The 24,601-nt window shown below is 45.7% G+C and overlaps 1 protein-coding gene across 7 annotated transcripts in view; it reads left to right on the forward strand.

Moving 5' to 3' along the window:
• Positions 1-24,601, forward strand: part of PRICKLE2 (prickle planar cell polarity protein 2) — a 301,504-nt gene that overhangs the window by 233,349 nt on the left and 43,554 nt on the right. For all 7 annotated transcript variants that reach the window (XM_081160275.1, XM_081160277.1, XM_081160276.1 and 4 more), the window contains 4 exons: positions 11,351-11,464; positions 14,332-14,469; positions 17,579-17,782; positions 20,935-21,121. In XM_081160275.1, the coding sequence (XP_081016401.1) occupies positions 11,351-11,464; positions 14,332-14,469; positions 17,579-17,782; positions 20,935-21,121 (643 nt within the window). The remainder of the gene's footprint in view (positions 1-11,350; positions 11,465-14,331; positions 14,470-17,578; positions 17,783-20,934; positions 21,122-24,601) is intronic.

The following is a 24,601-nucleotide window of genomic DNA, read 5'->3' on the forward strand; positions in this document are numbered from 1 at the left end:
ACAATAAGAAAATTTGTTATTTTTTAATTAAAAAGCAACTGTAGTGCAAAGCTGCTAGCATTTTGGTGATGGTTGTTTCTGTGGCATAATCTAGTTCATCCTCCCAAAACTGCCTCCTGTCTGTTTCAGATTGGACAGTAAAAAAGTTGAATTTGTCCTAGGATTTCTTCTGTTGCTGCTTTCCAAACTTTATTCAGAATGTGTTTATGTGACGTTGTGAATCTGTACTTACTAATAATAGAAGGGGAAATGGACTACTGATGTTGTATGTGAAGTAAAGAATCAAAAACAATGATTTAACACACAGGAAATATACCGTATGGGAAACTCATAAGTTTACCTAGGAAAGCAGTAATCCAAAAATCAGATATTTATTGGGGACACATGTTGCCAGGTGTTCACCCAATATTAGTGTCTCCTCGTTTCTTACAGACAAAACCTGATTTTATTCAGGGCAGCAATATGCTCAACTAAGGATTACATTTTCCAGCTTCGCTTGGAGCTAGGTCTAGCCAAGTTGTTATAAACAGAAGTTGGATAGTGCTTCCAGGAAGTCTCTTTAAATGTTATTGATCCAGCTGGGAGATGGGTCTTTTGCCCCATGCCCTTACCCATCTTCTTGCCTGGAGCATGAACATGATGGCTGGTGCCCCGTCTTGTGAATTTTGAACATAGATCCACGACACTTAGGATAGTGGTACATAATGATGGAAGGAGCCTAGATGCTTGATGGTTTTTACAAAATGCTATATCAACTCTAGACCACTATACTTAGATTGTTATTACTAACACCTCAATGCAATTCTAATCTCCAGTGTTGTTACTTTCAGTAATAATACTGGCATGACAATTGTATACAGCTTTACAGTTAACAGTGTGTTTGCATTCTGTCATTACCTTTGACCTTCACAGTCCTGTGAGATGAGTGCAATTACTCTAGTCTTAGAGATGGTGACACTGATGCCCAGAGAAGTTAGATAACTTGGCCAAAGTTGCAGAGTTGGCATTCATCATAGTCAGGATTCAAACATTAAACATCAAATGCAGCTTCTTTTTCCTACATTGTAGGCAAATATTAACATAATTGATGTTTGAGTAACTATTCCAGGAGTGGAGGATTTTTTTCATTTTTTAAGTAAGGAACCACTCACCTACTAGGATACAGTTGGCCAATCACATGCTAGCTTTTAAAAAAAAAGAGTTTTATTTAGGTTTGAGGTGGGGTGGGGGGAGTTGTTTTTCTTCCTCATGGAGACCTACAATATGTTCAACTCACATCCTTTTTGACTTTAGAAGAGAAGACAAACCATCCAATACATAAATGCTTTTAAATGTTTTTTCAGTTCTGTTCGTACCTAGGGTTTTGAAAAGAAACAAGGAGGGAAGAAAGGAAAAGATATATAAAGAAAGGGCAAAATTCTGGGGCGAGGGAGGGAGGGGTTATGGAAAACACTAGGAGACAGAAGGCTGTATTATTTTGAAATATATTTCAGCTGAGGCAGATAACTTGGCTTCACATGCTATTTGCTAGAACCATCAGAGGCAGAATAGACAACAGATAGTTGTCACCATACCCTTTGCCAACAGTCTTAAGGTGTTTACAGCTCTTCTGTGTGTTTTTTTTACCTTTTTAAAGAGAGTTTGCCAAAGAAACTGACTATAAGTTTCTCTCAGCGGTGTGCTGGAACTGGCTCATACAGTATCACAAGATCCACTTGGTCAGTTTTTAGGAATTTTGTAAGCTAATTGGTAAATACAGCCATTTTTAAAACTTAATTATATGAACTTATCATTAAATTATATTAAAAACAAAGGTAATGCATAATCAAAACTCATCACTTCATGGTTCCTTTCCCATATTTCACTGTTATCTATGTTCTAGAGATCATGTCATCTGTTCTACCCATATGATGGAACCACTGGGTAGTGCTATGCTATTGTGCATCTCTTCCCAAACCCATATCCAGTGGCATCAATGCCTGAAGTATAACCTCCTTCAATCAGGGGTAGTTTCTTATTCATATGTGGCCCCTTTCCCCATAAGCACTCAACAGTTTCTTGCATATAGTGGACTGCTTAGTGTGCTCTGGCTGCAGTAACAGAATATCACAGACTGGGTGGCTTAAATTTATTCCCTCATAGTTCTGGAGGCTGGAAGATCAAGATCAAGGTACGCACAGGGTTGGTTTCTGGTGAGGACTCTCTTCTTGGCTTGCAGACAGCCACCTTCTTACTGTGTCTTCACTGTAACCCTTACGACCTCATTTAACTTCAGTTATCTCCTGAAAGTCTCTATCTCCAAATACAATGACATTGGGGGTTAGTGCTTTAACATATGAATTTGCAGCAGAGGAGGGGCCACTATTCAGTCCGTAACATAGGCATTTATGACTTAGGCATTAGATTGCTTGAAAGCAAAGAAATACAGAGCCTTCACTGTGTGCCTCTCTCTGTGCTAGTTACATTATATCATCTGAGCCTCATAGCATTGCTTCAAGGTAAGTACAGGGGGTGGCAAAAGTAGGTTTACAGTTGTTCATATGAAAAAAGACATGCAAATTATGATTATATGATTTTACAAGAATAAACTATGTTTCATGTACTCACAACTGTAAACCTACTTTGCCCACTTCTGTCCCCATTTTACAGATGGAGATTCTGACTCTATAAGAGATAAAGTAACTTTGCCCAACTATGTACAGATGGTAAGTGTTCAATTCAGCATTCAGTCCCAACCAATGTGTTCCAGAATCCAAACACTTAACCACTGTAGGAAATTGCCACCCTGCTTTTTTCATACATATGTGTGTGTATTTTGTCTAACAATAATATTGAAACTGTTACCCAAAAAAGTAAGCAGCTGTTGGGAAATGTTTAGCAGGCCGTATATGCAGATGTGCAGACATTCTGCAAAGAGAATTTTGGTAAAATAGGGGTGGGGAAGTCTTTATGTAAGTGTAGCTTAAAAGAAAAGTACTTAAACTCCAAGATCTTCCATTTCTGGGACCTTTTCTTTAAGAGAGGATAAAATAAATAACTGTCAGATAATGCTCCTAACTAACTGGAAAATATGTTCTAACTAAACATTGAGCTTTGATATTCTAACTAAAAAATTTTTAAACAGAAAGGTTTGGAGAGAGTAAGCATGTGAGAGAGAGCAGGCCCAGGAACAGAGCAACTCCCGCGATTTAGAGTTACAGTACCTGCTTAGGACTCGATGCGATGATTTTCTTCAATTCGTTCCAACAAAGTTGACGCCACATGAAAGAAATCCTCTGGCTTCTCTGTTGTTTTTGTCCCTTCCTCTTAAAGAAACTACACTGACAGTTACTCATTCCATTCACCCTTCTCTTAGACTCTCCTCCCTCCACCCCACACCCATCACCTTTGGCGAGAAAGCAAGTGCTCTGATGGAGTGAAAGGGACGCCCCATGCGCTTTACTTTGGTTCCTCCTGAAACCTTGCCTGTGTGTTCTCTTGCTTCATGTTCCTGTCCAAATCCTGTGTTAAACCAGCAAGTCGGAAAGATGAGATCTGAATGCAGCATGCATCCACTCAAGAAGCACTTGTTGAGCACCTGCTACACACGAGACCCCCTCCTGGGAGTATATGTTGAACAAAGCCCCAGGCGTTCACATTCTGGAAGGAAGAAGGAGACATTGAACAAGTAAATTATGCATCAGTGACTAGTTAAGGTATTCGAAGAAAAGCAGGTTAAGAGTTTATCAGCACTATTGGCATTTTGGTCCAGATCATTCTTTACTGTGGAGCTTCCCTGTGCATTGCAGGAGGTTTAACAGCATCCCTGGCCTTGACCCACTATATGCCAATAGCGTGCATGCACACACACACACACACACACACACAGTTGTGACAACCAAAAATGTCCTTAGACATTGCCAAATATTCCTTGGGGGTCAACAGTAGCCCCTGGTTGAGCAGCACAGGTCTAGAGAGTAAGAGAAAGGGGTGTAATTTATTAGTCAGGGAAGATGTCTCTGATAAGGTGACCTTTGAGCGAAGACTGGATGCAGTGACGATGGGCATCAGGTAAATACCTGGGGGAAGAATGTTCCCAGCAAAGGGAATGCTAGTGCAAAGGCCCCGATGTGAGAGGAGAGCCAGGAGCCCGACAGTAAAGCTGAACAAGAATATGTTAGGAAGTGCGACTGTCAGCCAGGCCCTAAGGGGGCAAGATCATGGTTAGGACTCTGGCTTTGAATCACAGGTGGTGGGAAGTCATCAAGGGTTTTGAGAGTAGAGACATGACCTTGTGTATATTCAAATAGGGTTGTCCTTGCTGCTGAATACAGAACCAGCTGTGGGGACACCAAGGTGAAAGCCAGCATCCAGAGCAGCCATGGCAGTGATCCCAGCGAACACCTAGTCACATGTGGATGGGTTGTGAAGCAGTGGGGCAGTGACTGGAATCTGGATATGTTTTGAACCTACATGTGACTCAGTTTGCTGTTGAATTAGTGGTCAGATGCAAGCAATAAAAAAGTATGTGGGGGGTGGGGTGGGGAGTGTTTGGAAATACTCCTCTTTGAAAATACCCCAAATGAGCTTTTCTTTCTGATTTTTGCTCCTAATCCTATGGGAGCTTAAGCATGATAGAGACATTGTTTAGGCATTAGATTTTAGACTGTTATATCCTAAATTACTTCCTGAGTAAACCAATTAAAATTATAATGTGTGTCTCCTGGAGAAACAGAAAGGAGCCAAACTCCGTAGAATTTTACCTCTTAGATGCCACTTAGCAGCACTTTCCTCCTGTTGCTTGGGGAACGAAATTCTGGCAAGTAGGGGCGAAACGAGCAAACGGGCTCTCCAAAGCAGCCCACTACCACTGGCTCATAGCTGCAGTGCTACCTGATTGTTCTCCAGGTCCCCATTTGGGAACTAATATGCACTTTTCATAAAAACTGCCACGTGCTGCAAATTCAGGCAGCATCTCTCCTTTCTCTGCAGCACCCGCCTTCTGAGACCTCGGGTGTATTCTAGATATTGCCTCTCCTAATTGAAGTAGATTAAGCGAGGTTCCAAACTTTTCAAACTGCAGGAGAGGGAGAATGTGAGATAAAGGCCCACCCTCTTGTTAGTGTCTGGGTTAAGATGGGATTTTATAAAACCTTCTAAATGTGTCAGCCTGCACTGGAGATTACACTCCGGGAGTTTTTACCTTTAAGCTTTGTGGAGTCCTGTTTGCTTTCCCCTTAAAGCAGTCTTTCTCCTGGTGTGGTGTGAGGTGTTTATTAAGAATGCAGAATTCTGGGCCCCTCTTCAGACCCAGAAGGGTGAAAATGGGAATAATGTTCAGTAAGGGCCTCAAATGATTCTGGAGTATGCTAACGTTTGAGAACCACTGCTGTACCACTTAGGAATTGCATTCATTTCCCAGTAATCAAGATTGTAAATAAAGAAACATTTTATCTTATTGGTAAAAGAGGTTCCGAGATAGGCAGTCCAGGGCTGATACGTGGATCCATGATATAATCAAAAACTTCCATTGGTGAGGTTACTTAATGGCTCAAGGTGGCTGCTGGAGCTCCAGCCATTGTATTTATATTCCAGACAGGAAGCAGGAGGGAGGGGGAATGGAGCAAAAAGGGCCTTCGCCAGCTGCTTGGCATCCTTTAAAAGGGCCATCTCAGAAGTCAAATCCTTACGTATTACTGCCAGGATTTATTCACATGACCACTCGTAGCTACTAGCACGGTGCAGAAATATTGTTCTTAGCCGGGCACATTGATGGTCAAAGTGAAATGATGGCTTTCTTATTAAGGCAAAAAGGAAAATGGATGGTGGGCAGCCGTATCTGTCACGGCTCCCTCACACCATCATGCCACAGTATTGTGGAAAGACTTGAATTTGAGTACATTGTTCTTTACTTACTCTCAGCTTATTTTGGACCCTGTGTTGGTTGTTCCATGGAGAGCAGCGAAGGAAAACATATTCATCATTTCTGCAGCCAGTCATGCTGCAGAACGTATTGGGAGTCTACTACATCTGGTGATTCTCTCCTGTCCTCGGCCAGCCTCTTTTCTTGATGAGGAAGGCTGAGAATCCATGATGAACGGGAGGGTGAGGAAGCCAAGGCCAAAGGTGTCTCTGCCACTTCTTAGCTCCATCTGATGAGTGTAACCCAACCTCCAGGGCGTGAGTGGCGTTCGCAAGATACTGTGTGTAGAAACACTCCTGGCAGAAGAGCCATTCAATAAATAGATACGTTCATGGATCCCTTCCTTCATTTAGACCATGAAGGATAGTTGAATCTGAGATCAACCAAGAAAGTCTGAATTCTTTGTTGGATTCCCGCTTCAAGAAAATAGGGCTGCTTTTGATATGGAAAATGTCCCACCCAAAAATATGAGCCCTTTCCCTTAGGAGTTTTCATTCTTGCCAGAGCTGGTGGAATTCCCTTGCTAAAGTATATGTGTAGATATGGAAGGAGACACCTGCAAAACTGAGTGAGATTGGACACATTCTTTCCCCTCCTCTGGGCTTGCTGGATCCCTTAGAGCAAACAGGACTTCTACCATTTGCCTGGCAACCTCATGGGGTGGGTGTGGAGGGAAAACACTGGGGTAACTCTAAACTTTCAAAGTGTGGCCTTCGACCACCAGCAGGGGCATTACCTGGGAAGAGGTGAGAAATGTAAATGATCAGACCCGCCCCAGGCTTGCTGAATAGAAGTGTGTGTTTCAACAGACCTTTCAGGTGGTGCTGATGCAAGACGCAATTTGAGACCCACAGTTCTAAGTAAAACACTGGGCCCACCTTTTTAGATTAGCACACTATTCTCTCCAGTGAGGAGTCAATGGCTCTCTGTTTTCCATCTGTGCCCAAGCAGAAATGCTGTCAAAAGTGCAAACAAGCCCATTCTCTCAAACTAGGCGAGGCCTTGCTCTGCGGCCTTTATTTGCACACTGACTAAGTTCTGACAATCCTGTCAGGCAGACTGAAGTTACTGCCACACCTTCCTGTTGGGAGTAACACCTTAAATAAAGGCCTTCAGCTACTTCATTTTCCTAAGCCAGTTTATTGTATTCAAAAATGCTTCTGTTGGGAGCGGGGAGGGATGTACCTAGTACAGCTTCACCCAGGGCAGAATCATGAGGCACTTCTACCTGGGAATGTTTAAAGGGACCTATGTTTCTAGAACATTCAATAGACTTCTTGGAGAAATATGCTCAGTACATCAGTACACACAAGAGGAAAAATAAAGAGATGAACATACAGGCAATAGCTTGGTAATGATCATCATTGACAAAATTCTATTGGCTTTGCTTATTTATTTGTAAAAATTAACAAGTGAAACATGTTTGGGCTAAAATGAGCATTCTGCAGGGTTTCCAGGGGTGGTGTCCAACTTAATTTTTGGATTCGCCAAAAAATGTGAACCTGGACAACAGTGGGTCCAGGCTGACTGTCACTTGAGCCAGTTAAGCAGAGACAGGGTTGGATCATATTTTAGCGTTTATTGCAATATTCCTAACAATCTGGGAGAGCAGTAACGGTCATCCATGAACATCTGCTCTGCTGCCCCCCCCCCCAAAAGCCAGCTGCTTATATTGGGTAGAAGGACAAAGATTACATGGGAAAGTAGGAATTACAGGCATGGGGAGTAGGCAAAGTGGGCTGGGTGTCACAAATGGCTCGCAAAAGGGCGGTCACCTCCAGGACCAGATTACAGGCAATGTGGGCTGGGGGTTGCAAAGGGCAGGTGTCTCCAGAATTCCATCGTTTCAGAAACAAAGCTGCTAATCTTTCCATGATGATGGGAAAGCTCTCAGAAAAGGAGAATGGTCCGCATTCCAAGGGTAATTCCCATGTCCTGGGGCGTACAACTCGCAGCCAGGTTAGAAAGTGATTTTTCTAACCCCACGACTTGGGAGTGATTTGGTAGGTGATTTATTTATTAATATTAGCTGATTCATTTTAATAAAGGTGCATCTCACTAACTAGGTAGGGTTTCAAATCATCCACCAAATTATTGTGAGGCAATATTTTAGCACATTCCATATTTGAAGAATTATTGGAATGATGGTAGAAAGGACACATTTTCAGTGATGGTAGTCAGTTGGCTTGAATTATAAAAGGCAACATGAGATGTTAGGCCAGGAAAAATAGAGCTATGTCCCCAAAGAGTAGTCACTGCCTCTGTTGAAGCAACCCAAGTGCCCATCAGTAGACAAGTGGGTACAAAAAGTGGTGGTACATTTATACAATGGAATATTACTCGGCCAAAAATAAAAATGAAATTTTACCATTTGTGACAACATGGATGGACCTAGAGGATATTATGCTAAGTGAAATAAGTCAGTCAGAGAAAGACAAATACCATAGGATTTCACTTATATGTGGAATCTAAAGAGCAAAATAAATGAACAAACAAAACAGAAACAGCCTCATAGATACAGAGAACAGACTGATGGTTGAAAGGAGGAGGATTGGGGAACTGGGTGGAAAAGGTGAGGGATTAAGAAGTACAAATTGGTAGTTACGGAATAGTCACGGGGACATAAAATACGGCATAGGGGGTACAGTCAATAATATTGTAATAACTATGTAAGGTGCCAGGTGGGTACTAGAAATATCAGGGGAAACACTCTGTAAAGTGTATGATTGTCTAACCACTATGCTGTACATCTGAAACTAATACAAAATAATATTGAATGTAAACTGTAATTGAAAAATAATATAAAATAAAAAAAGAATTCGGAGTCCTCAGGATGGCCCTCAGCATACGAAGATGTTTATTTACCTCCCAAGAACTTCTAGAATTCTCCATCATTGCATGTTGGGGACTCCTTTACCCTCCAGTGTCAAATGTATGCAACTTCTTTAGCCCAAGGTCCAGCTTCTTGGACCTTGCCCAACACGGGCAGTCAGGGTCTTTCTCGGGAATTTGGATTTGAGCAAAGAAGTCAATCTAGGAACCGAGGTTGTATAAACTCAAGTTTTATGGGAAACCTTAAGCCCTGAGAAGGTAAGGAGCAGATTTGCAGAGAGAGAGAATAGAGGACACTGAGTGTGGAGAGATGAGAACCCCTGACCCATCACCTGCCAGTGGCAGGTTCCATATTCTCATAAGGCCAGAGTACACTACTGTGTTTCTGGAGAAAACATCACACCTTTATAATAACTTGCCATTTTTATCTCTGAAATCAAGCTTGCTTAAATAGCATTTTATTACTTGCAAACCTTCTTGCTTAGACTAAGGGGAGGGCATGTCCCAGGGTTTGGTCTCACTCTATAAGCTGACAGCGTTGCCCTACATTTTAAAACGGAAGAAAGTCCAGGAAGCCTATGGATTGTTCCATTTGGAGTATCCCAGGCTGGATAATTTAATGATTGCTATACATTCATGTTATTTACTGTCATTGAGGGGCAAATGCTCTGCCTATAGTCTCATTTCATTGCCCCAATCTTATAATGAGGCCTCTGAGTGCTTAATGTAACTTGCTGAGGACACACAGGTGGCACATGGTCCAGCCGGGGCGGGGGTGAGGGGGTGCAGATCTTTCCTGGCCATGCCAAGGAAAGTTCAGGGGAGCCTCCCACCTGGGCCAGCCATGGACAGTATCATAGGGGCCTTGGCAGGTGCTAATTCAGAAGGGCTCTCAGGAATGACTTTTCTGAGTAGTGAAGAGGGGGCTGTGTCAATAATGAGGGGCGACTGAGAGGGGGTCAGTCAAGCTCAATTTAGACTGCTCATTAGCCAGCGCCCCCAGTGAGTCACTCCATGTTAGCATCTGTCCCTAAGGTTCCATAACTGTCATGGGAGTTGTGAGAATGGCAGTGTTGTTGCAGCAAGGCCTTTCTACAAGCAATTCTTTGACAGGAGGCAAAGCCCTTCTCCAGGACGCGCAGCTGGGGTCTGCTTTTTCTACCTGGCACTTACCTGAGGAGCCATAGGGCGCGGGTCTCTGGGGCTCAGCACCAGCTTCTAATTCCAAAGGAGCTCATCATCTGGGCTTGCGTCTTGTCTCTGGGAGACGGCTGGTAACCTGTGGGCGGCGCGAACCTGGAGCCGTTCCTTCCCCTCCCAGGACTGGCTCCCTGCCAGGTGCCTGCGGGGAGCAGTCGCGGAGGCCCCGGCTCCCCAAAGCCAGCTAGTCTAGGACAAGAAGTCTGTTTATGGTTGCCTTTGGGATTTGATCAAGAGGATGATATGCACGTGATGGTGAATGGTTACGATTATTTGTTACGAAAATAAAGATGGCTTTCACATTTTTTTAAGGCCTTGTCATTGCAAAGCCTTTTCTCCCTTCTCTTCTAACACTTATGACTTCATTTCTGGAGATCAAAGTAGACAGAGCTTTCGTAACTGTTCATCCCGGCGTTCCCAGAACATGTGTGCATATCCAAGACTCCCTAAACTCGGGGAGTTGGACCAAGCTTGTGGACTGTAGCGAATATGACGACTTTGGAGCCCCGAGTCGTCTTTCTTCTCTCTTATGTTGAATGAAAGCTTTGTTTCCCAAGAGCTCGTCGGGATGCTGCTAAGAGGTAGTCGAAAGTATTTTCCATGATGTCATCTGAGCTTGTGGGAGTTTTTTGTTGTTGTTTGTTTGGTCTCTCCTATATAATAGCATGCCTCCTGTTTTGGTCAGTTTTTTTCTTTCCCTAGTTTTACATGCAGCTGTGTGATAGAATGTTTTCTTTTCTCAGACAAAATCAGATGCTTGGTACTTTTCAAAGTCATCAGGGTTAACTGAGCCTTAGAAAGTGCGAGAATCTGTCCTGACTCTCGTAAGCAGGAGTAGTCTAGGATGTACAGAAATCCTCTTATTAATGGCGACTTTTCATTACATGCTCTGTATCCCAGATCTGGTGACTTTTTCTGAGAGATGGGAGCTGTTTCCTGTCCTCGCAAAGGGCTCAAGACCTGGAGGGCTTTTAACGTAGGTGGAGGCTGAGGGACCTAGGAGTTTGCTGAGTGCCAAAAGCTCCAGCGCTGCCAGGGCAGGCACTGACATATCCCGTTGGCTCAGGAGGCTTGTTACACGCTGGAGACTAACAGAGAAAATGGTAAAGTCAGCTTTCCGGGGAGCCTCCCGAGAAAGCCCTACCCTCCGGGTTCACCCGCGTGCTTGCCGATTTCTCTTTTTCCAGGAAAGTTTGCTGGCTTTAGTTTTTTCTTGTAGAGAGGGGGAAAGCCCCCCAGAGATGGGCGATTTGCTGGACTCTTTCTTTAGGGGTGGATTTCTCTGCTTGCAGTGAGAAACGCATGCTGTTGCGTTCCGTGCAGGGTGAGGACAGTGGGAGTAGATCGTGTCCTGCTGTGGGAATCCTTCCCAGAAAGTGGGAATGGACCAGTTATCTGTGCGCTCTTCACCCTCAGGTTCACCAGTACTACAGCTGTCTCCCAGAAGAGAAGGTTCCTTATGTCAACAGTCCCGGAGAGAAACTGCGGATCAAGCAGCTATTACACCAGCTGCCGCCACATGACAATGAGGTAAGGGGCTGGAGGGACCTTAGGAAAACTCTTCTTAGAACCTTCTCTGAATCTCTGCCTTTCCACCAATAGAATGCTGTGATCAGTGAGGTCTCCAAAGAAAAACTCGGGCAATTTAGTTTAGGTTTCAGCTTCCTTAATTAGAGCCAAGAGGAACTGTCAGACACCTTCTGCAGAACATTACCAAAAAGCGATCTCTCACTCTGAGCTGGATTCACCTCTGTGCCTGGCACTGCCAGCTATTTGGGGTTAACCAGGGAGCACTAAAATGTAAAGGTCAAGTCCAGGTTTTCTTAGTTGAAGAAGAATGTACGAGGCTGGTTTCCTGAGCACATGAGACGATTGAGATTCCCCAGGCAGTTCAAATCCTGCAGAAACTGTGTGACTCTCTTGAATTTTCAGCATCATTTCACGTTCAGTGAGTGTGCACATTTCCCACATGACACAGCAGAAGTTATGTGTCCAGATTTGCATTTCTGAAAATCTGAGTTTTTGTCAGGTAAAGTCCAACTCGCTAAGGTCATCGTTTGTACCCTTGAAAGTATGGCTTGCAGGCTGTCCTTTCTCTGAACCCAGACCCACGGTGCTGTAAGCAGGCATTTCTTATTTTCGAAGATAAATTGATCATAAAGGGAAATTTTTAAATACCCTTTTAAAAAAGACCATCATGCTTGAGGGGTTTAGATTTGTAAACTAGAAATTAATTTTTAAGTATCTCGTTTGTAAAATTACTGACCCCATAGAATTGAATTGTCTGCTGAACTCTGATTGCATTTTAAACAAAAATATAATTTTCAATAGAATTTTCAATTGAAAAGAGAGAGAACCCCTTTGGAGAGTGAGACACCAGGTTTCTACCCACTGCCTCACCTGCAAGCTAGATCCCAGGGGAAATGACTGATTTTTTTAGTCTTTACCTTCCCACATTTGAATGAAAAGATAAATCAGGAGCCACACAGGAAAATTTGAATGAGTGGAGCAGAAGCTTAAGCACTGAAGCATCTCCTCGAGAGCCACGCTTCCCCTTGCTATTGTTTATTTCAGACTTCATAAAAAATGTATAAGTAATGCTTTGTCTTTAAAGCTGAGAGCAAGCCTTGTAACCTGATGCCCAGTTAACTAATTTGGAAGTGAAAATGTGGGTTTTACAGGCAGGAGGGGTGTGCCTTTCTTTAAAAGCAGGTCCATAAAAAGCCAGTGGTGTAACCAGGTATTCTGGGCTGCTCTCTTCCTGCAGTTCTCTGCCTGGGATATCTATGTGAAGACGGTTTTTCCGTTAACTCTTTTTTACATGATAGAGGGACCTGATCTGCTCTTTTCTGCTTTTAATGGTTTATTCTGTTTAAGGTTAACTGTGGTTTCATGATCAGAGACCTCTCAAATGCCTTTTTCCTGTTGGTGAGAATTCCTTGCATTTGGCCCAGTAGGCAGATTTCACCCATTTGACTGGCCCTTTGGAGAACAGAGGGTGACCCTAAAGTAAATATTTGGTCATTCTGTTTTCCTCCGAGAAGACAACCTTGGTATCTACAGCTGCCCTGGTTTTCAAATTAGGCTGCACCAGTCTAGTTCAGAGGTTCCCTGTATCTGGATGACAAACCATCTGAGCACGTCAGTTAACCTTTCTGATGCTCAGATTATTCTAAAGTAAGACAGGCAGTGGGATTAAGACAATGTTTCCCAAAGTGAGGTAGATACATACAGGACTTAAGGTGGAACATGGACAAGGCAGTAAATAAAATTGAACCATGTAATGAGTGAGTCACTTCCGTTTAAATTGTATTTCATTCCTCGTACCTGACTGGTTAAATGATCATGGGGGACATTTCAGTTTGGTGCTAGCAGGTGTAGCACACTTCTGCAGGTCCTCCTGGCGTCCACTCTGAAGTTGCAGCATTAAGAATCCACATTTCAGGATCTCCCACAGCAGAAGTAGCCAAGTAGAATCTAACAGCGTGGTTTGGTTCTCACTCTGTCTAGTTTATGGTCACCCTTTGTTTTTTACAGGTAATTCTTATTTTCCATTTATAATCATAATACACTTTCTTTTTAAGTAAACATATTCAGGTTTTAAAAAGTGAGTCAGTTTTAAAACAGTATTAAGTAAGTAATAGTTCAAGACTATGACAGAATTCTCAAGGTGTGCAGACATCGGGGAAGGTGGAAATACTGGATTGAATGTCTTTGATGTCCCTCCCTTACCTGTGTATCTGTGTCTGTGTCTGATAAGACGGAGCATAGCTTAATGCAAGCTGATGCATTAACCAAAGCCCAGCAGGCGGCTCTTTCCTCCTGCTCACAGAGAGTCAGGCAGGGACTCCCATGAAGCCACACAGATGCTTATGAGCCATCTCTTCATTCTCAAGCCTTTGGTTCCCCATTTTCCCAATAATGAGATGGGCGGAGAGAAGCTGTGAGCCCATTGACAGTGGTTCTGGCTCACTGGCCTGGAGCAGTCCATTTGTGCCAGGAACCACTTATGTGGGCACACGGGCATGAGAGTATCAGGGCCCCACAATCAATTTGAAGCTGCAGATCCATTTGAAAGAAGGAGAAAGCCCCAGATCTGGGATTTGGGTCTTAGTGTGGGGAGCGGAGTGAGGCAGTAAGGGTGGGGAGCAGGTGTAGACCTGCATCCTGCCCAAACCTTGGGCTCCAGAGTTCGGTGCCTTTAGTAAGTTCTTTTGGCTGTCAGTAGTCTTAGGGAGATGCTCGTTTCAAATGTCCCCAAGCCTGGGGGTGGTAAAGTACAGGCCAGGACCATAAAACCAAACAGGAGCGTGTTTAATGAGAAAACTGAGGCATGAGCTTCAGGCAGCCCAAAGGGCGCGAGCGACTCTTCCCCGCCACCCTGTGTGTCCCCTCAGGTCCGATACTGCAACTCCCTGGATGAAGAGGAGAAGCGGGAGCTGAAGCTCTTCAGCAGCCAGAGGAAACGCGAGAACTTGGGCCGAGGGAATGTCAGGCCCTTCCCCGTCACCATGACCGGAGCCATCTGTGAGCAGGTGAGCGTGGCCCCCGGGGCTCCAGGGGCTGCCCTGGCTCCCTCTCCCTCCCCACTCACTGCAGTCACCTGCTGCAGTGCCTGCTTTGCGCCAGGCACCGTTCTGGGCGGGGGTACAGCAAAGAACCAAAAATTTAAGAGCTTGATTTTGCCCTTGTAAGGAGTTACGTTCTAGGGGGAAAGTCAGACAGTAACATAAATAAACAAGGTAGAAAAAAATACAGCAGGGATGGGGGGGCGTTGCAGTTTTCAAGAAGTAGCCTGGAAGGCAACCCCTTAGAAGTGGCTTCTGAGCAACATGAGCCAGAGCTGAGAGAAAGAAGCATGCAGGCCTTGGGCGAGGGGGCAGCGGGGGCGGAGGGGACAGACAGCTTAAAGGCCTGAGGCAGGAGCATTTCTATCCTGTTCACCAAATGGCCTGGTGGCCAGTGTGGCAGGACAGAGGGCATGCAGGAGGAGAGCTGACAGAGGGCCAGGGCCTGGGGCGTTACGCATCCATTGGAAAGAGTTAAGCCAAGGAATGCCATGTGATGGATTTGTATTTTAAATGAGTCCTTTAGAAAGTGGAGTTTGCCTGGAGCATGGGCCAGCCTCTTTCCCAGGATTGTCCCAGGACCAGTGACAGTTAAAGGGTGGTAAATGGTCATCTCCTTGGTTTGAGGGCTCTTTAGCAGTGTATGAAGCCCCTGCATTCTCCCTAGGACCTCACTGGGTTGAAGAGTCTGGATTTGTTTTTTCTCCTGCTCTCCTGTAAAGTGCTCAGGGCATGACGGAGGAGGGTTTTAAAGAAAGCAGGGGGATGGGGATGGGGATGGGGATTGCCCTGGCCAGTGTGGCCCAGCTGGTCAGAGCGTCATCCTGTATGCCTGAAGGTGGCGGGTTCAATTCCCTATCAGGGTGCGTGCAGGAGGCAGCCAATCAATGTTTCTCCCTCCCCCTCCCCCTCCCCCTCCCCCTCCCCCTCCCCCTCTCCCTCTCCCTCTCCCTCTCCCTCTCCCTCTCCCTCTCCCTCTCCCTCTCCCTCTCCCTCTCCCTCTCCCTCTCCCTCCCTCCCTCCCCCTTCCTCTCTATAAGATCAATAAAAAAAGAAAAAGAAAGCAGAGGGGTGGGAATCCAGCCTGTCTGTGTTCACCCTGCCCCTCCTCTCAGGTGCCCAAAGCCTTCCGGCGCTGAATGTCATTTTCTGCACTTACTTAGCCCTGCTGCTTTTTGTACAGGCCCAGCTAACTACTTAAGCTCTAAAGGGACCCATTCAGGTGCTGAATATATGTGAGCCAGATCAGTAAAGAGAAAGCAAGATAGTACCTGAGGGGACTGGATGTGATTTGGGGGCTTTTGGGGTTTTTTTGACATTTCATAGGGATGGAGTGAGAAGGTTCAGGTGGATGGAATGAAGATACTACTTAATAGGGGATCCAAAAGACCAGATTTTTGGCAATGGGGTCTTTCTTCATCCTTAAGACCCACCCTTGAGATGCAGGTCATCTGGGTTAAGATGTGAGGTTAGGCGTGCTCAATTCAGGACCTCTGCCACTCTCAGGTCCTTCTACTGTAGCCAGCCCAGCTGGGCTCACCTAAGACAGAAGGAAGGTTGGGCATTTTGTGGGCAGATGTCAGAAGTAATATAGAATAGTGACAAGAGCACAGAGGCAGAAAGACATGTTTGGTTCATATTTCTCCCAGATGACCTTGGCTGTGTTACTTTTCTTAGTTTTGTTATCTGCAAAATGGGGATAACAAATGCCTACATCATAGAATTATGTTGAGATTAAATGGGATTCTGTACTGTTAAAGTAATTAAACAAAGAGGCCTAATGCTTTGTTCTGTAGCCTACATAAGCAAACCAAAACCTCAGCCAGAATCAGGGTACTGGAATCCAAGAAAATGAAACTTAGGAGCAACCAATCACAAATGCCAGTTAGGCTTTCCCAAATAAGGCAACTGCCTAAGTCGCTCCAATCAAACGATTCCTTTCTTTGCTTCCCCCTCTTCTCTATGAGGACCTCCCCCTGAGCTCCTGCCGGGGGAGCACTCCGCCTGCCTTCAGTTTGGTGCTGCACAATTTCATTCATTATTTGGAGTAAACTCTTAAAAATTTTAATGTGCCTCAGTTCTACTGATGTTACAAGAGGAAGGGGTAGTGCTTTCTGTACCATAATGTCTTTCTTTTGTCTGGTCCCACATGCACAAGCTCCCAGAGACTGTTCCATGAGATCTGTACTTTTTCTGGAAAGCATTTCAACCCATATGAGGTCCATGTCTGGAGGTAGCTTTTCTACTCTTTAGACATTGCCCCAAGAGATCAGCCTCTCATGTAGGGCTATAGTACTGGACCCTCAGGCTGTGAACCTCAAGGTCAATGCCCTGGTCAGCAGAGAGCCTGCCCCTGGACCCACTGCCTCCCCCACTGCCTCCTCCCCCAAAGACCCTTAGGCCCTGTTTGTTTTACCCCAACCCCAGCCATAAGCGTGGGTTGTCAGAGATTCTGCCTTGCTCCTTTCTGGACGGGAAAGCACCTTTGGAACCTGAGTGGGAAGCTAAGGGAGGGAGAGGGAAGAAGCTGGTTCCAGAGTCTGGTCGTAGAAGGGTGCATTTTCAACCAAGATTCTGTAAAAAGATGTTAGCGGAAGCTGGCTAAAAGCATGCCTGAAAGACTTTCAGAGAAATAGTTAAAGGTGGGCACGTTTTAATGAACCCACTCCCCTTATCATCTTTCAGCCCCCCTCCCCACCCTCAGCCCCCACAGCCTACCCCTCCCGGTGTTAAACTTGGCTGTGCCTCTGGATGGAGTTTGGAGAATCTAAAGATAATGAGACCTTCACTCTGTGTAAGTTCACCTCCTGCCTGCAAGAGTTTTCCTTTCTCTCCCACCTTTGCAAGTCCTCTTTTTCTCAGTTACTTCATCGTCATCTTACTTGGTGGCCCTACGAGAGTGGGGGAGGGTGTGTGAAGCAGGTGGCACAGGGACTAATCGGAAAATAAGTGCCAGCAGTCGACTATTAGTGGAGGTGGTGGTCGTTTATCACCGTGCAAGGTACCGAGAGATGGGAGCCGGTGTTCACACTCACGCTTCCCGGTGTTCACACTCACGTTTCTGTTTGCCTCACAGTGCGGAGGCCAGATTAACGGCGGGGACATCGCCGTGTTTGCGTCGCGCGCCGGCCACGGTGTTTGCTGGCACCCACCCTGCTTCATATGCACCGTCTGCAACGAGCTCCTGGTGGATCTGATCTACTTCTACCAGGATGGGAAGATATACTGCGGCAGGCACCACGCCGAGTGCCTGAAGCCGCGCTGTGCGGCCTGTGACGAGGTCAGTGTGCCCTCTGCGGGCTGGCAGCCCTGCCCACTGCCCTCTGTGGCACAGCCAACACAGCGTCCCGTGGCTCCCTGCAGGGAAAACCACAGGCCATGCCACCTCCTCATATTAACCCTTTGAGAGGAGGCCCCACCCATCCCTGGTGGCCAGCAGGCCCGGGAGGTGGCCCGTTTTCCTGAGCGCAGCGGTGTCGTGGACACCCAGGTGGGAAGGCGGTTCGTTTCTGCAGCTGAGACTCTGGGGACTAGGTCCGTTCAGGACGGTGGGGAGAAGAACAGTGCGGTGTGCAGCTTTGGGCTTCAGCCCGAATCCCGGGGAGGAATCATCAATAATGATCTGCCGCTTACATCTTAAAAAGTTCTGTTTTCTGAGCTTCAAAGGGACAGATTGGTTTGAGAAGAAAACTGGTAGCATTATGTAATTTTCCCACAATTTTCAAAAATTCTGATGAGGATTCAGGAGGCAGATGGATACTCCATTAGGATACCCCTGCCCCGCACTCCAAGAACTTGAATTTGCTACCCGGAGTTAAGACAGAGACAGGAACACAAGCCCCAGGCCTGGTGCTTTCTCCCACCGGCAGGAAGCACACCCAGGTGTGATCTGTGAACTGGAGACTAGAACACCTGGTTTAGCTGTAAACGTGTGGCGCTTATAGCTCCATAAAAACAATTTAAGAGTTTGGAGCAGAAAGGAGAATGTTCTAAAGCTGACCACTTTTATGGGAATCACTGGGGGAAAGGTCTTGGACAGGGTTTCCTCCTGCGCAGAATGGATTTTTGCTTCTCCCTGACCCTGTAAACAGAAATATGGGACTGCATAAACAACACTCCTCCCTTTAGGCAGAGTTCCCTATTACCCGGGCATTTCTTCCTTATAAACTGCCTGTGAGAGATTCACTCTTCTCGGAGGAAGCTGATGAACCTTAACCACTTTGGATTCCAATGCTAATAGTCCTGTTCTAGAGACACCCTCTGAGCAGGTAGTGGGAAACTGAGTTCGAGCCCAGCTCTGTGATTCTAGGCAGCCGCCTTACCTTCATGCCTCAGTTTCCACATCTGCAAATGAGTGCTCATGAAACAATATTATGCTATTTAACGGCAAATAGAATATGATGAATTAAGTGCTTTGAAATTTTTGTATTGAGATACAATTCAGGTAGCATAAGGTCACTCTTTTAAGGTGTCCACATTGAGTGATTTTTAATATAGTCACAAAGTTGTGCAAACATCGCTACTGTCTAATCCCAGATCATTTGCATCACCCCCAAAAAGGAACTCTATCAGCAGAAACTTCCCTTTCCCCCTTCACCCAGCCCCTAGCAACCACTAATCTATGGGTTTACATATTCTGGACATTTCATATAAATGGAATAACACAATATATGACCTTTTGTGTCTGGCTTCTTTCACTTAGCGTGATGGATCCAAGGTTAAATCCATGCTGTGGCATGGATCAGCACTGCATTTCTTTCCATGGCTGAATAATAGTCAGTTGTATGCATATATCACATTTTGTATAGCCATTTTTCAATGGATGGACATTTAAGTTGTTCCCACTTTTTAACTATTATGAACAGAGCTGCTTTGAACATTCACATACAAGTTTTTGTGTGGACATATATTTTCAGTTCTCTAGGAATGGAATTGCTAGGGTTACGTTTAATTTTTTGAGGGAAGCCAAACTTTCTTCCAGAACAGCTACACCACTTTACATTCCCACTATCAGTAAATGAGGATTCTAGTTTCTCCCCATTCTCAGCACTTATTGCCTGTTTTTTTTATTATAGTCATCTGAGTGGGTATAAAGTGGTTTTGATTTGAATATCCTTAATGGCTAATAATGTTGAGCATCTTTGCATGTGTTTATTGGCCATTTGTATATTTTTATTTTTTGAAGTAATGTCTATTCAAATCCTTGGCCATTTTTTTAATTAGGTGATTTTTCTTTTCATTGTGGAATTGTAACTGTTGCTTATATATTATGGATACTAGTTTCTTCTCAGGTACATGATTTGCAAGTATTTTCTCCCATCCTGTGGTTATATTTTCATTTTCCTGATGATGTCCTTTAAAGCACAGAAGTATTTATCATGGATGCAGCCCAATTTATTTATTTTTTCTTTTGTTGCTTACACTTTTAGTGTGTCGTAGCTAAGAAACCATTGCCTAACCCAAAGTCATGAAAATTTACACCTGTGTTTTCTTCTGAGCATTTTATAGTTTTTGGCTCTTTAGGTCTTTGATCCCGTTTGAGTTCCTTGTAGTGTATGGTGTGAGATAGGGGTTCTGATTCATTCTTTTGCATGCAGCTCTCCACTTGTCCTGGCCCCATTTGTTGAAGACACTGTGCTTTCCCCATCGAATGTCCCTGGCACCCTTGTTGATAATCAATTGGCCATAAATGTTTGGGTTTATTTCTGTATTTCCAATTCTGTTCTGTTGATCTACATGTCTGTTCTTATACCAGTACCACACTACCTTAATTACTGTAGTTTGTAGTAAGCTTTTAAATCCATGCTTTAAATTTTTTAAAACTCTGTGTTAAAGGTCAAAACACAAATGCTCCTGAGGGCTACTCAGATATTGCACATGAAGGTGGCTCATGTTAAGGCAACAGTGAGTGGCAAGGAGTATGACCAAACTAGAGAACTCACCACTCACCTGAGAGCAGCAGCCTTTCTTCCAGCTCCAGCTGCTGGGACCACGCGGGAATGTATAGCGAGTGTTGTCAAATATGATACGTGCAAAAGAGAAACCAGGATTCCAAGTGTTTCAATGACATTTCCCACTTTTTAAAAATATTGCGTATTAGCCAACTAAAACAGATATGTACATTCAAAGTGCCCACGAACTGTGAGTTTTGGGTCCTGCTTTATATTCTTCATAGTAGAACATTCTTTCTCGTCTTAAGATGTGGTTAAACTAATTACAGGCCAGACCAGAAACCATGTTGAATTGTACTTTAGGCAAGTCCAAGTGTAGGAGCTGATTTAGCTATAGAATGAACATACACAGATCCACTTCTGTTTAATACTTTGTGGGTGGGACCTGTTTTCCCACCTTTTCGTGTGGGCCCCGCTAGCTTTCCTCATGTAACGTGCATTCTCGTGGCTTGGTCCTAACATCTGGCTTCCCCGTCTCTAGATCATCTTTGCCGACGAGTGCACCGAAGCTGAGGGGCGGCACTGGCACATGAAACACTTTTGCTGCTTCGAGTGCGAGACAGTGCTGGGCGGCCAGCGCTACATCATGAAGGAGGGAAGGCCCTACTGTTGCCACTGTTTCGAGTCCTTGTATGCAGAATATTGCGACACCTGCGCCCAACACATAGGTGAGAAGACGCCTGGGGCTCAGCTCGGTCCTGCTGGGACTGGGCCTTCGTTTGTCTGGTGTAGTTAGAATCCTTTTGGGTGCAAATGATAGAAACCCAACTCATAGGAGCTTAAGTGAAAAAGAGACTATCTTGGCGTACATTACTAGAAAGGCCAAGGAATATGTTGGCTTCAGGTAGGGATGGATTAAGGGTTTAAACAAACTCTTTTTTTCCCTCTGTCTCACCTCAGCTTGTCTTCTGTTAGCATCATTTAAGAGCAGGCTGCTTTCTCATGGCAACCAAGGTGACCCTCCAGTTATACATAGTCTTAGCACTTGTATTCTAGAAAGCAGTGGGGCTGTGTCTCTCCTGGTGTACAAATCAGATTCTCTATATAGGATTCCCACAGACCCTGGTCTGGTCATATGCTCTGCTCTGGAAACAAGAGAATAAGGGGTTCCTAGATTCCTATTGGCCTGCCTGAGTCATAGGCCCACCCCCGAGGTGGGGCTCTGTGACGCACAGCCCCACTGCCCAGGGGAGGGGGAGAGGTCTCAGAAGGGAAATATAAACAGGTGTCTTCCGCTGCCTTCCTGGAGAAACTCGAGTGTCAACAGAGGGAGAATCCAAAGCAGTTTTCTTGGTAGGAAGGAATAGTCAAGAAAACCAAATCGTTTCTGGCAAGCATGTCTTAAAAAAAAAAAAGCTGACCCAGCCAAATCCAAAGCAAGAGAACCTCAAATAGCTCATAAGCAATAAACTCCCCAAGTAAGTGGCAGCCCTGAGATGGTGAAAATCATTTTCCCTTCGCAAACACTAACCAATTTGTTTGCCCTCCAACGCTCTTCCGGATCATCTGTGGCTTCTTCGTTCAACTTGCCTCTTCTGCCCTTTAAAAGAAAAACCCATTGGCAGTGGATGACTGTCCATAAGGCCAACAGCCTGGTCTTCCTGTGGTTTGTGTAATTCCAAGAAATGTGCTCAGAAACTTCCAGCTGCTTACCTGCAGTGGGTAGATGTGGAGATAGTCTAGGAGCCCATTTTGCCCGACTTTAAAGATTTTATCAGGAACAGAAAAAAAGTGGTTTTGTCTCCCTGGTTCATCAGAAGTAAAGCAGTCAGATGAAAAATTAGCTCGTAATTTGGAGTTTTGTGTGTTGATAAAAATCACAGCTTTGTGGACAAGGCACCTATGTGTGCTCAATGTTGCTTTGTTGTTGGGCATCCATCCCAAACGACCTGCTTCTGTGAGGCCTTTCTGGATGGAGGCCCTGCCAGGCCCAAGGTTGAACATCGCTGCGCCCACCTTTGCCCAGCAGCATTCCCTCCAGGGCCTTGAGTGATGCCCAGATTCCCTTCCCCCAGCCCCTAAACACCTCACTCTCTCATGACCTGGCGCCTCAACCAAAAATTCAACAGCTTTCATTCTCACAAGGTCCAAACAGTCAGAGAAAAGCTTCCTTTTATGGTAAGAGTTAGGGAATGGGGACCCTGGTCTAGACAGGTGGCTGGCCCGTGAGGAGGGGCGGGGGTAGACGCTGTCAGGGGAGTCAGTGCACCTTACCTGCCCCACATTACTCGCTGTGGGTTCTGGATCTGCAAGTAGGTGCTTGCTCGGATAAGAGGGGCTGAGTGTACAGAAAGCACACTTACAGCAATGATGCCCCCTTCTCATTAGTATTTCTATGTCTCTGTCTCTTTCCTTGGAGGCTTCAAAGCCTCTACAGAAACTGCCACTTACGATTTTCGCTTAGCGGCTTGGAAGAGAGAAAATCCGACCATTCCCATAGCAGGCACACCTCTGAAGGCCTGCAGAATTGTCACTGCTGTGGTTAAAATGCTGCCCCTGATTTTTTTATTCTAGGTCCACTTTTCTGTAAAACGTAATTTCCTGCGACAGTGAAAGGGTATGCACACCACACTCTCTAGGTGCTTTACTCTGACTGTATTCTACAAATATTCCATATTTATATAGCTGCTCAGAGCAGACCCTGCGTCAGGCAGCTGTTGCCAGGGCAACAGTACTTTCGCCTGCACACAGCAAACAGTCCTATAAACAGACGGCGGCTGGAGCAGCAGTAGACACATCCACCCTCTGAGAAGTACTTAAAGGGCTTAGAGAGGGGGAAAAAGAGCACTTAGATGTGGACCGGCAGAGCCCTTTTCCAGATGTTTAGAGTTCAGGAGCAGTTCAGAGCTCCATCTGCCTGTCGCTGATGTTTATCAGGGACCACGTTCCACTGTCTGCTGGGCCACTTTGTAACGCGTCTCCCCCTCCACTCCCCATGGCGGCCTAGCCTTCTGGGAGGCCAGGCCGCCATCCCCAGAGTTAGGCCCCTGCTGCACATCTGAGTGTGTTTCCTCGCAAAAGCACTAAGCCGGTGGAGGACAGGCGCAGGAATTGGCTTTCCTGGGTACCTGTGATGGGAGTGGGGAGCCAGCAGCTGCTGGGATCTGTGCTGAGTAGGAGCTCACAGCAAGGACCCAGGGCATCTGGGAGGGCAATATGAGCTCCCTGGAGGAGAGAAGGCGAGAGAGGAGGGAAGACCAAGCCAGCCTGAGCTCTCTCCTGGCCTGCATCCAGCAAGCAGCCCTCAGAGCCAAGAGAGAGATGGGCATTAAGACCTAATAAAAATACAAGAAGAGCAGTGAGAATAGTTACAGGCACAGGTCTTAGCATTCTCTGCATATTAACTCAGTCAATCCTCACAACAACCCATGAAGTGAGTACTACAATGATTCCTGTTTTATTAGGGAGAGACCAAGGCCCAGAGATAAAGTCACTTGCCTAGGGTCACACAGCCAGACAGGGGCAGAACCAAGATTTGAACCCAAGCTGATTGACCTCAGCATCTTCCCAACCAGCTGGAGTGGCAGGGGCCTGGGATTTGAACCTGTGTTGGCCTGAATCCTAAAGCCTCACTCTTACGTGCTAGAGAGCTCTGATGGCCCTGCTTCCTGCCTGGAGCCAAGGAGGACTTGTGGAAGGAGCCTGCCCCAGCCAGTTCTCACTCCTGCGGGGAATGCTGTGCTGAATGAAAGCCAGTTGATCCAGTGTCCCACTCCCCTTGGGGTGGCCCTTGTAGCTGCTCCTGTCCCTCCAAAAAATCCCCACTTAGTCCCTAGGGCCTGACCCCTAGTGAAACCAAGACCCTTAGCTTGGGGAGGAGCCAAGAGGAGAATGTGCCTTATGCCTTGCTCTCCCTGGTCTCTCCCTGGGCCCTCCCTGGGCTCCCCCTGGGCCCTCCCTGAGCTCCCCCTGGGCTCCCCTTGGGCTCTCCCTGGGCCCTCCTTGGGATTCGCCTGGGCTCTCCCTGGGCTCCAGGGACCTGACAGGGGAGAGCACAAACAGGGCTGGAGAGGCTGCCACTGTTTGCCTTTGTTATTGCCCTTCTCTTTTTCTCTCTCTGTTTTTTTCACCGCTTCTCTGGACAAGTCTCTCAAAGTTATTCCTAGAAAGCCTTAGGATTCTCAGCCACCAAAGGTAAAGGCTTATCA

Source organism: Miniopterus schreibersii, assembly GCF_964146895.1.
Source record: "Miniopterus schreibersii genome assembly, chromosome: 15".
Taxonomy (NCBI): Eukaryota; Metazoa; Chordata; class Mammalia; order Chiroptera; family Miniopteridae; genus Miniopterus; species Miniopterus schreibersii.